The 12,020-nt window shown below is 38.1% G+C and overlaps 1 protein-coding gene across 4 annotated transcripts in view; it reads left to right on the top strand.

Moving 5' to 3' along the window:
• Nucleotides 1-12,020, top strand: part of ptpn4a (protein tyrosine phosphatase non-receptor type 4a) — a 216,927-nt gene that overhangs the window by 15,743 nt on the left and 189,164 nt on the right. For 2 of the 4 annotated variants that reach the window (XM_059970333.1, XM_059970332.1), the window contains exons 2-3: nucleotides 6,004-6,061; nucleotides 7,041-7,111. The exons of 1 other annotated variant lie outside the window; for it this stretch is intronic. In XM_059970333.1, the coding sequence (XP_059826316.1) occupies nucleotides 6,027-6,061; nucleotides 7,041-7,111 (106 nt within the window). In that variant the 5' untranslated portion in view covers nucleotides 6,004-6,026. The remainder of the gene's footprint in view (nucleotides 1-6,003; nucleotides 6,062-7,040; nucleotides 7,112-12,020) is intronic. One more of the 4 variants, XM_059970334.1, reaches the window with a different exon arrangement.

The raw sequence follows: 12,020 nt of genomic DNA, 5'->3' as shown, positions 1-12,020 counted from the left end.
ATCGAGGACATGAGATGAAGTGAGTCCATAGGTTGTGGGTACATTTCAGTGATGGGGCAAATGAAGTATTGTCTGTCTGCATTGTATTTCTTTGTAACTGGAATGCATTTCTGCATTCTTTATTATTGTTTTCCCTAGTATTACCTCAATGCACTATTATTAAATCAATTAAATGTAGAACAAAGTTTTTCATTGTACATTGCTATATGTGATAATAATAAACCAATTTAACTCTACATTTCTTATCACTTCCTTGACAAATGGTGCCCTGGTCCCATGGTGATGTGGTCAGTTGGTCAATACGCCTTGCAGATTCTTGGCTGAACCACAAAATCTATGAAGGTCATTTTGTGATGCTTTCTCTTGACATAGCTTTTTCCTCTCCATTGAGCTTTCTGAAGGTGTTGCTTCCTGATGGTCTGAGTTGTGGCTGACTAAACTGAGTCCATAACTGAGAGGTATAAAAGGAACACAGCAAATCTTAAGTGTTCTTCTGACATAAATGTTTTATACTTTTTAAGCACAAAGATAAACTCTAACTGTAATCACTTTTTAACACTTGGAATGTAGACAGGTAATTTGCAGAATTAGGTATTTACAATGATAGCAGAATGTCATTGAATATTCATTACTTGTAGCCTGTCCAAAAGACAGAAAACTAAGACTTGTTCTAAATATGAGGTGGCATGGTTATGCCTTTAATGCTGTATTAATATGGAGGTGGGCATCTAATGCCTTCCCTGATCTCCTGAAGATTGCAATGACAAACAATTAACATGAGTGCTCATCGATTATTTCCCACTTTGTGATTTCAATAGAAAATAGTCAGATTCTCCCACTCCCTAGCAACTGGTTTCAGTAGCCTTAAAGTACCAGTTGAAGTTAAATTTTGGGCAGGTTTTATTTTCTGAAGGCTGGTTCTGTAGTCTCTATCCTTATTTAATATCCATAATTTCATAACCCCAGCCAGATGTGCACCAAAATCTTGATTAAACAGTGAATGGTCAACCCAGAAGCTCTGATCGTTGCCGGACTCTTCAGCTAGGCTAACCTCAGGACTGGTACCAAAACATCATCAGCACATCTCCTCCATCAGAGGCGCAGAAAGTTCAAACTCTTCTACACAGCTATTAAAGTGGACTACTGACCCACCTGTTGCCCACAATTTGGAAAATCAAACCATCAGGCTGTGCTCTTTCTCCCCCTTTACATATAGACTTGAGGATCTGGTACAGAAATTGAACAGTGCTGGTCTGAGGAAATAGATGATTTGAATTGGTGGACTGGTTCATATTCAAGGACTCATCAGCAAATCTAAATGAGTCATTGTCACAGACTTGATGAGCAAGTTTGCATGGAGTTGTGTACCAAAGAAGTCAATCTGAAGTCACTGGAAGACCATATATTAACTGGAAGGTCCACTCCCTACTGAAGTCCATCTCTAAGGGGTTTAAATTCGGTGACCCTGTCTTATCTAGGTGCAACCTTCACAAGCCTCTTAGATGCCAAGAGATAATACCAGACCAAACTTGAATTGCAGACTAGCTGTTAGTTATGGCAAGGCTTGCATGCTGTAATGGGGAAAGTAGGGCTGAACCACTGGCAGCAACGCTTCCCTCACAGGAGAATTCAAGGCAGTCTATGCATGTTAGAATGGTAGTGAAATGACACCTTCACCACAGCCTCCAAATCATGTATGGGCCTTAAGACATGGGTACAGAATTAGGCTATTCAGCCCATTGACTATTCAGTCGAGGTCAAAGACTTTAGATCTGCCTTTTTGCGAGTGAACCTGTGAGAAGCAAATGTCTGAGATGGCGTCTGTGTCTGTGCTTTCAGATCATATGTGGATCTACTGGTAGGAGTATTCACAAACAACTTTACCCCCTCTCTCAGGTTCCCACCTGCTTTAGAGAGACTATTGCCAAAGAAAAATATGTTCTTCAAATTTGCTGATGATACTAAGCTGGGTGGCAGTGTGACATGTGATGAGGATGTTAGGAGAATTCAGGGTGACTTGGATAGGCTGGGTGAGTGGGCAGATACTTGGCAGATGACATTTAATGTGAATAAGTGTGAGGTTATCCACTTTGGGAGTAAGAACAGGAAGGCAGATTATTATCTGAACAGTGTAGAGTTAGGTAAGGGAGAAATACAAAGAGATCTAGGAGTCCTTGTTCATCAGTCACTTAAGGTGAATGAGCAAGTGCAGCAGGCAGTAAAGAAGGCTAATGGAATGTTGACCTTTGTTACAAAGGGAATTGAGTACAAGAGCAAGGAAATCCTCTTGCATTTGTACAGAGCCCTGGTGAGACCACACCTGGAGTATTGTGTACAGTTTTGGTCTCCAGGGTTAAGGAAGGACATCCTGGCTGTAGAGGAAGTGCAGCGTAGATTCACGAGGTTAATTCCTGGGATGTCTGGACTGTCTTACGCAGAGAGGTTAGAGGGACTGGGTTTGTACATGCTGGAATTAAGGAGATTGAGAGGGGATCTGATTGAAACATATAAGATTATTAAGGGATTGGATAAGATAGAGGCAGGAAATATGTTCCAGATGCTGGGAGAGTCCAGTACCAGAGGGCATGGTTTGAGAATAAGGGGTAGGTCATTTAGGACAGAGTTAAGGAAAAACAACTTCTCCCAGAGAGTTGTGGGGGTCTGGAATGCACTGCCTCAGAAGGTAGTGGAGGCCAATTCTCTGGATGCTTTCAAGAAGGAGCTAGATAGGTATCTTATGGATAGGGGAATCAAGGGATATGGGGACAAGGCAGGAACCGGGTATTGATAGTAGATGATCAGCCATGATCTCAAAATGGTGGTGCAGGCTCGAAGGGCCGAATGGTGTACTTCTGCACCTATTGTCTATTGTCTGTTACTGCTTGATGGAATGCAAAGGTAGGGAGGTGTAATATCAAGACATTTGGGAGACCAGATTTTGAGTTGCATTTACATCATCTCCTTATTTAATGAGGGATGTGAATGTATTGCAAGATTTACTAGTTTATTAAGTGTCTTAAGTGGGTTGTTGTATGAGGAATGTTGAAGAGACTCACATCTGCTGGAGTTCAGAAAAGAGAAAACTTGTTGAAATTTTGAATGTAGAAGAGGTATATCCTATGCAAAGATTTACAAGCAACAGACACAAAATGCTAGAGGAATTCAGCAGGCCAGGCAGCATCTATGGAAAAGAGTGCAGTCAACATTTTGGGCTGAGACTGGGAAAAAAAGTGTCAGAATAAGAAAGTGGGGATAGGGGTTTAGAATTAAAGGATTTGGAGTTAAGGTTTTAATTTAAAATGAGAGATGAGGCAGGTTGTTCTGTAACAAGAATCATAGGCACTTTTAAAGTATTGAAGCAGAGTCTAATGATGGAAGCTACTTCAAGATGGAGGGGGATGAAGGATCACTGCAGGTAAATATTTCTAAGTAACTTTATTATCAAAGTATAAATATGTCACCAAATACAAATGAAAATGAGATTCATTTTCTTGTGGGCATTCATAATAATTACAATGAAAGACCTTACCCAACAGGACGAACAAACAATCAATGTGCAAAAACAACAAACTGTGTAAATATAAAAAGAAATAACAATAAATGAATAATCAATAAATATTGAGAACATGAGGTTGATGAGTCACAGAGAGTGAGTTCAGTGACGGGTGAGTGAAGTTATTCCGTCTGGTTCAAAAGCCTAATGCTTGGGTGGTAATAACTTTTCCTGAACCTGGTGGTGTGTGGTTCTTATGGATCTTGTAATGTTTTTCTGATAGTGATGTAGAGTTTATGTAGTCATTGTCAAGGAAAATGGCGAAGTCGGCTTGTGTTGTGACCTACTCTCTTTATTTGTATGTTTGTGAACATTTGCCTCCAAGGATATGAATTCAACTATTTCAGCTAAGATAAACAAAACATCAAATTCTAGGCAGTGAACGCTATTGTAACCAGTCCATATGTTGTAGCACAATACAGAGGTTAAACAAGAGTTGGTGTGAATGGAATGATCTTGATGGAAGTCTACCTTAATCATTAAAGAGGCAGAAATTGAAGTTGCTGCGGTTGATGAATTAAAGAATGTATACAAAGAAATAGAACAGAAAGATTTGAATGGAAGAAAGGATAAGAGTTGAGGGAAAAAGGTATTTCTACTTCAATATCTGGCGGCTTTAAACCTGAAGGAATGTAACTACATTGAATAGTTTTCATTTATAATGTTGATAGATCTAGACTTGAGTTAGTTGAAAGTTTAATTCTTACCTTTTTGTTCACTTCCATTAGTGAATGTGCCTCTAACCAGGGATCACCAACCCTTCTTATGACGTGGACCCTTACCTTTAACCAAGGGGTCCATAGACCCCAGGTTGGGAACCCCTGCAGTAATCCCATTTTCACAAAGTTTATTGCGGTAAAAATCTCAGCTTTTAAATTTCAGAGTTGCAGTGTTCCTTGCCTTTTGAAACTTTTTTTGTGTATGTGGTTAAATGCCATTTAATAATCTTCAGCAGTTTATTTTGGTAGCTGACTCTAGGCCATAAAATTATTTGAATTAAAGTAAGCTGAAGTATTTGATTTGTTAATGAATTGAGTGAATTAACATCACTTTCTGATGGTGTTATACATTGAAATTTCTGTGTGAAATAGTTTGTTAAATATGAATATCTGCCTGTAATATAACTATTACGATGTTAAGTGTTTAAAATTGGTTTTGAAATGTCTGTAAAAGGGATGCAAACTATTTGAGGAACTAGTCAAAATACAGCTCAGAAGTTCAAATGAAGGTCATTGATCTGCACTGCCAACTGTGCTTCTCTGTACAGAGATACTGCCTGACGAGGCTGAGTGCTTCTAGCCCTCTTTTAAATTTCATGTTTCCTGCATCTGCATAATTTTACTTTCAAGCAGACAATAACACTAGCTTGACATGAAGATTCAATATTATGTTCCTAAAACAGCCTTGTGTTTAAACTGCAAGTTACAGCTGTTTTCCTTTCTCTTGAGGAACATATAGGTTGAATTTTGTGATTGAAATGGAGATGGAAACCGGTAAGAATGTAATCTGAGAAGATGGCATTATAAAAACTGAAGTGATCGATGAACTTGAAATTTGTATAATTTTTCATATGCATGACATATTTCTAATCATTTAAATGACAATCTGTAAATTTTAAGGCATCTATTGGGCATAAAAAATTATCTTTCAGAAATCCAGAAAATTAATTTTTTTCTATTATACTGTTCAACTGTTCTATTCGAGTTTTTAAAATATTTTTACATTTAGGGTTTTTTAAACACTATGTATTCTGAAGTGTTTCAACATATTCATCTGTGGTTTGGATTTTTTCTAATTTGGTTGTAGATTTGATTTCAATTAAGACACTTGTGGTGTTTGCCTTCTGCAAGGGTTGTAAATAAGTTTTAGAAATTATGATCCATTATCCCCGTAGTACCATTAGAGACAATGCAAAGATGTTTTAAAGGGATGATGCTCCAAATGCAAAGGTGTATATTTCCAAAAAGGATGAATAGACTAGGTTATCTTGCTCTTGTGGGGGTGGGGGAAATGACTTGATGCAATATTTAAAAAAAAATTGAGGAAGAACATAATTAGATGTTCTCTCTGTAAGACAATAGGGAGTTCATAGGAACCACTTTATTCAAATAATGTTGAGAATGTGAACTCAGTGCAATGTATTGTTTGAAACCAATAGTATTGATGTATTTAGAACAAATGTAGCCCTTTTTGATTGAGAGAAGAAAGAAAATTAGGAGAAAGGTGTGTGTGTGTGAGTATAAATGGCTGGTTGGATTGAATGACGTGTTCCTGTGCCATTGCCTGTGTAACTGTTGAACAAAATAATGGAATGTCTATCTCTGACTTCTGTAGGTAGGACTGAAATCTTTCATTTAGGAAGTGCTGTGAATGAAATAGTGAATCAGTCTTTCTGTGAGTAGTTTCCTACACACTTGCATCACATGGAATTTCTCTTTCATTACCTCCAGATGAATATAGAACTTGATCATGGATGACCACGTTCACAAATTGCATTGTACATTTGTGGTAAGACCCTAATGCCGTCAGATTTTTGACTGGACAATGAACCAATGTATAGTGTCTCACTTTTTATTGTTCCCTTTTTGCACTACTTATTTAATTTGTATGTTATTGTAATTTATAGTTTTATGTATTGCAGTGTACTGCTGCCGCAGAACGTATTTCACGATGTACGTCAGTGATACTAAACCTGATTCCGGTTGCTTGATAGAAAAGTAATGGCAAAATGTTATAACTGACTTAAGATGGGTATTTGTGTGCAGTGTTAATGCTATAACTTGGACAAGGCTACTTTATAGCAGAAATACAACTTGAATTTTTCTTTGTACCCATGGGTTTCATGGTTTTAAAATTTGCTTCATCACTCTTTTCATCAAAACTCCAATATAACTTGTAAAATTCTGCTGGTTTTTGATATGCACTCAGCTCATTGAGCGACGGAGGATGACAGGTGACCTGACAGAGGTGTATAAAATGATGAGAGGCATTGATCGTGTGGATAGTCAGAGGCTTTTTCCCAGGGCTGAAATGGCTAACGCAACAGGGCATTGTTTTAACGTGCTTGGAAGTAGGCACAGAGGAGATGTCGGGTAAGACTTTTTAGGCAGAGAGTGGTGAGTGTGTAGAATGGGCTGCTGGTGACTGTGGTGGAGGCGAATACAATAGGGTCTTTTGAGAGTCTCTTGGAGAGGTACGTGCAGCTTAGAAAAATAGATGGCTTTGGGTAACCCTAGGTAATTTCCAAAGTAGGTGCATGTTTGGCACAGCATTGTGGGCTGAAGGGCCTGTATTGCGCTGTAGGTTTTCTGTGTTTTCTAACATTATTTCCTTTCTGAACAAGCCAGACACTTGAATTGTGGAAGTGAAATGGCATGTCAACTGAGTGTAGGTATGATTTGAGATGAAGTAGTTATAAATGTATGTGATCTAGGGCTGACCCCTCTGGCATGTTTATTCCAATGATGGTTTTGTTCTACCCTGAAAGGTTTCTGCACTCATTCCAGTACGATTCTTTAACCATGGGACAGAAAAATGAGAGGTGCTCCCCTACACTAGGTATGTGCCTTTTGATGCCCGCTTTCATAAGGGGCCTTATGAGGGTGGGTGCCATTCAAATTCTGCATATTTCTTGAGTGGTAAATCTGTAACATTCTGCTTTTCCATTGGGCTTCAATCAAGGGCTTGTATTGCTAGTACAATAAAGGGATACTGTGATTTTTGAAAAAGAGCAATTGCTGGGATGCATATGCATTTATTTTCAGTGTTCTCCACAAATGCTTCAAGATTGTCATTTTTGATGGGGAAAAATCTAAAACGAATGATGTTAAGCATTTATTATTAAATAGAAAACCATGATTATAACAGTCATTTCAAAAATCTAGGACTTTGTCGTGTCAAGACTTAACATTCCTTCCTGGGAGTTCTGGAGAATCTGAGAATACAATGTGTTCATTATATTTGGGGTGGAATGAAATGCATCTGGTGTTTGAATTTGAGATGGGTGTGCATGAAATGCATTGAAATTAAGTGTGTGCTGTGTGCCTGTTTGGCTCCAACTGCTGCATGTTTGTTGCAAACCTTTTTCTGAATGTCCTTCATGTATTCAGGACCACCCCTCTCCCCCATCTGTCTACAAATAGTTGTCAATTCTCTGTCATCTGTGAACACCAAAACCATATCATAGAGTTACAACTAAAGGTGAAAGACTAAGGGAGACTGGGGAACAGTACTTCGTTGATTGATATTAAAATCAAACATTATAGGCAGCTATGGGATACAGGGGCATATATAATCTCTGAAATCTTGAGTAGATGCTTAGAAATCATTTGTAGAATTAGCAGAACTCTGAGGTGAAATATTTAACAAACTTGAAAGTATGAGGTAATAGCAAAAGTAGAAGAATTAAAATCTTGAAATTTATAGTGTTTTGCTCAAGCCTTTGCAAAAATGGATGACAGAATTGCAGAGGGACAGTTATAAACTGAGCAGTTTTGAAAGGTGAAACTTAACCACATTCGTGAGTTATTTAAATCAAGCTTTGAAATTGCCTGTTTAATTTATTTAAGTAATTACACCTGACCATTTTGAGGGATAGTACCTGAACAGTCTGACAGATACAAATTATCAAGTCATTGTGGCTCTATCTGGGTAATTCAGTGATATGTAGTCTTGACACTTAAGTAAAATACGGTGATGAGGGAGTAGGCATTGTAATGAACATTTTTATTAATTGGTCACAGGGCTGCAGTTTTGGAATGCACTGTGAATGAGATGAATCATAAACCCAAATTTTCCCCATTTTGCTTGAAGCGGCTTACAGAATCAAACATTCTGAGAGAAGATCGCAGAAAACACCATTCTGTGGTCAGTCAAATGGAGAAGGACTGATGGGTAGGAAGATGAAGTCATTCACAAATGATGAATCAACCATCAAAATGGTGCAAAGTTCCAGAATGTGAAAGAGTAAATTATGTCCCTGTTCATAAGCCATTTAAACTAACAGTTCATTCATCAAAAACAGACATGTAAATGTTGACAAAGACTACAATTCTGGAAGTAGTTGCCAGATAAGGGAAAAAGTCTGTACAAAACAGGTCAACAGCCTGTAATTGAAAATAAAAGTAAACTACAAATGCTAGTAATCTAAAGTTTTTAAAAAACACAAAATCTTGAGCAGTTTGGGCCTTAAATCCGTGAAGAAAAAATGGTCAGATTTTCAGTTTTCACCAGAGCAATGTACAGTGTTCACTGCATCTGAACTTGATGGTGAATTTACTTTACTTTGGTTTCCTGAAAACTGGTAGAATATAATTTTGTTATATAGAGCTTTGATCAGATCTATTTAATCTTCACTTTTGGACACTTGTGAAGTGGTACATGCTCTCCCTGGATTACATATAAATTCCTGTAATATTACATTCCAAAGTCTTGTGTTATTTCTCTGTACTATATTACCTAATTACTTTTTGACAATTAATTGTTCTCGTAAGTCCTGTGTGCTTTGATACCATTACAATACTATAGACCATCAACTAATCTATTGGAGGAACAGTAAAGCAGCATCTGGGGCGGGGAAAATAGAGTTGTGGGTTTTGACCTAAAACATTGACTACTACTTTGCACCAGAGATGCTGCTTGAACCACTAATTTCCTCCAGAATTTTGCTCCGGGTTCCATCTGCAAAGTATAGATACCATGTTGCTCATTTTTTGACTTCTGAACAAAGTTGATTTATGTACTTCGTAAATACACTATCTATTCATTATACGGGGTAGCCTTCATTTTAAGATGGTGCTGTTTAACTTTGTCAGACAGTAATAATTTTTATCTGTCAAACTGTCATTACAAGTGGGTTAGAAGGTAGTGTGGTGAAAGTGGGCTTCCACCTGCAAAAGCCAAGTGATTGGATTCTCAGTGTGAAAGCAGCAATTTCTAACACTGAGGTTAAGGTAGAGACTGTGCTTTGCTCTACGTGAGGATTGTCATTTCATCTTTATAATTTCCTCATTAAAAAGGTAATATTAATTTAGCAGTGGCAATAGTTCAAACGCTAGGGAAGATATAGTCAGCATTTGGAAATGCGTTCATAGATGACAGTGGTTCAAGGAGGGTCTTGGTATTATTGACAAGACAGCAATTTGGGATAGGCATTAAATTCAATCTTGACAGAATTGTTTGAGGATTTCTATATTGCACATAAAGGCCCCAGAAGATGGTATCAGTTTCAGTGTGTACTAAAGCCAGTGCTTGTGTTATCATTGCAATTGAAGAAACTTTCTTGTTTATTTGCCCTTGTTGACTGCTGAATACATTTTATTTTTCTCAATAAGAATGAAACTTCAAAGCTAAGTTTTCATTTTGTACAAGGGAATGGGGGATATGGACTTGGTGTAAAGTTGCACTGAAATAAAACAATATGTTACTGTTGTGGCAATTGTGGTAAGAGGTTGAATGGCCTATTCCTGTTCCAAATCTCTAAATTATTGCAGAGTACATTCAGACTGAAAATACTGTGACCACACTATGCTAGTGGTAAAGGAAATGAATATTTGCCCCTACAGATAAGTGTCAAGCAGATGAATTGTTTGCCCCAGTTATGGAGCTGCTTGATTTGCTGGTGCAGTCAAGTGGACAGTTTGAAGCTGTGGAGTGGTGAAGAGAGTAATGAGCTGAGAGATGTTCCTCCTCTGACTTGCTCCAATAGGCACTGTTTTAATGTGGCTCTTCCAGCTAAATTTCTGTTGAAAGATAATCTTCAAGGTATTTGTAACTTGAATGAAGAGATGGTTTGGTGCACTGTGATTGGAGATGAGTAGTGACTGTTATGCACGGCTTAACTCATTTTTGCATGTCATGTAAATCTTGATGCATGCAGGCATGGAGCAGTTCCATCTAAGGAACTGTGTGGGGTGCTGGATATTATGGGGGGGGGGGGAAGCAATGAAAATGCAGCTTTTGACCTTGTGAACAAGACATTGTCAGTGCCGTGGATAATTAAAAAGTACATTTTGTAAGCTATATTCTGGCACTAATCTGTGAACTGTTTCAGAAATATTCTGACTTGTAGTGCTGCTATGATTTGGTTTCTATGCAATATGTAAAATTTTGCAGGTGATTGACTTGATCATGTTTTTTTATATATATAAAAAAAGACCATAATGATACAAGATTTCTTGTGCATAGCACCATCGAAAATGCATTTTGCTTCAGGTAATTTACATTGACATTGAAAGTTTAAGTGCAATGTCCAGAGTCCGAACAAATGCATCTATATTCAAAGTGCCCTATTTGTTCACTTGAGTATGTAATACCATTTTTATGTGTTCAATTAGACAAATAGACTTTCATCAATATTAGAGGATTTAATTTTGCTTTTTAGAAAAATAGAAATTCTGATCTAAACATCTTTGATAAACATGACAAGAAAGGTTCAATGGGCTTGGGAACATTAGTGGGGAAAGAGTATTTCATATTTATGACCTTTCATTGGGGCTCATCAACTCTTTCCACATGATGTAGGGGTTCACTTGTGTTATCCACCTCCAGTCTTCCCATTTTTGGTCCCTTTCCCATAACCCTACCACACCCCCACCAAAATGTGGTTCACCCACCTGTTATCTTTCCCTTATGGTTCCCTTTATCATCTTCCTTGCCCAGTGCTAGCACTGATATTTTGAGTTCTTATTCTTAGCTGTCTCCACCTTAACCCTCCTCTCCCCCTACCTGGTACTATCTGCTTTTATTGTTATCCTTTGCCTCTGTCTTCCATCTTTACCTCTCCCTGTCTCCTACATGGCTCCATCTGTCCGCCATCCTTCACAACCCCTCTTTTCTTTGGTCCTGTCATATCACTCCCTCTCTTTTTTTATATAGGCTTCTCTGTAGGGTTTTGACTTGAAATGTCCCCACCAGTGCTCAACCTGATGAGTTCCTCCAGCAGGTTTTGTTGTTCCAGGTTCCAGCATCTGTGGCTATTTGTGTCTTCACTTGGATTACTTCCAATTTAACATGCTGCATTTGGAGCTCGTGCACTGGTCTCTGCAACATTCGATTCCCAGCAAGAACACCATCTCAGTTCAGACTGAAAGGATCACCCTGAACTTGTAATTGTTTGTCACTTTAATGCTGTATCTGACTCTGGTCCCTTTAGCTGCTTGCACCTGAACTTGAACAACATCTCATCTTCCAATAAGGCATGTTCCTGCCTCCAGGGCTGGACACTTTCAGACAGCTGGCCTTTCTAGTTTGTATCAGAAATGGCCAGTTCTGATAAATTGCCATATGTAAAATCAGTTCATTCTGTCTTTATCCATGACTGGCTGAGTAGTTCAGCATTATTTTCAGATTCTGTGGTAAACTGAAAAGTGGATTCTTCAAAAATAACATTGCTGTGCAGTCCTTGGTCTCTAATTACTCTATAATCCATCATTAGTGTAATTAAAGTTAAAACCAGAGACTACCTCCC

The sequence above is a fragment of the Hypanus sabinus genome, chromosome 5 (assembly GCF_030144855.1).
Source record: "Hypanus sabinus isolate sHypSab1 chromosome 5, sHypSab1.hap1, whole genome shotgun sequence".
Taxonomy (NCBI): Eukaryota; Metazoa; Chordata; class Chondrichthyes; order Myliobatiformes; family Dasyatidae; genus Hypanus; species Hypanus sabinus.
Note: the sequence above shows the minus strand (reverse complement) of the source record. Positions and strands in the feature narration are given on the sequence as shown.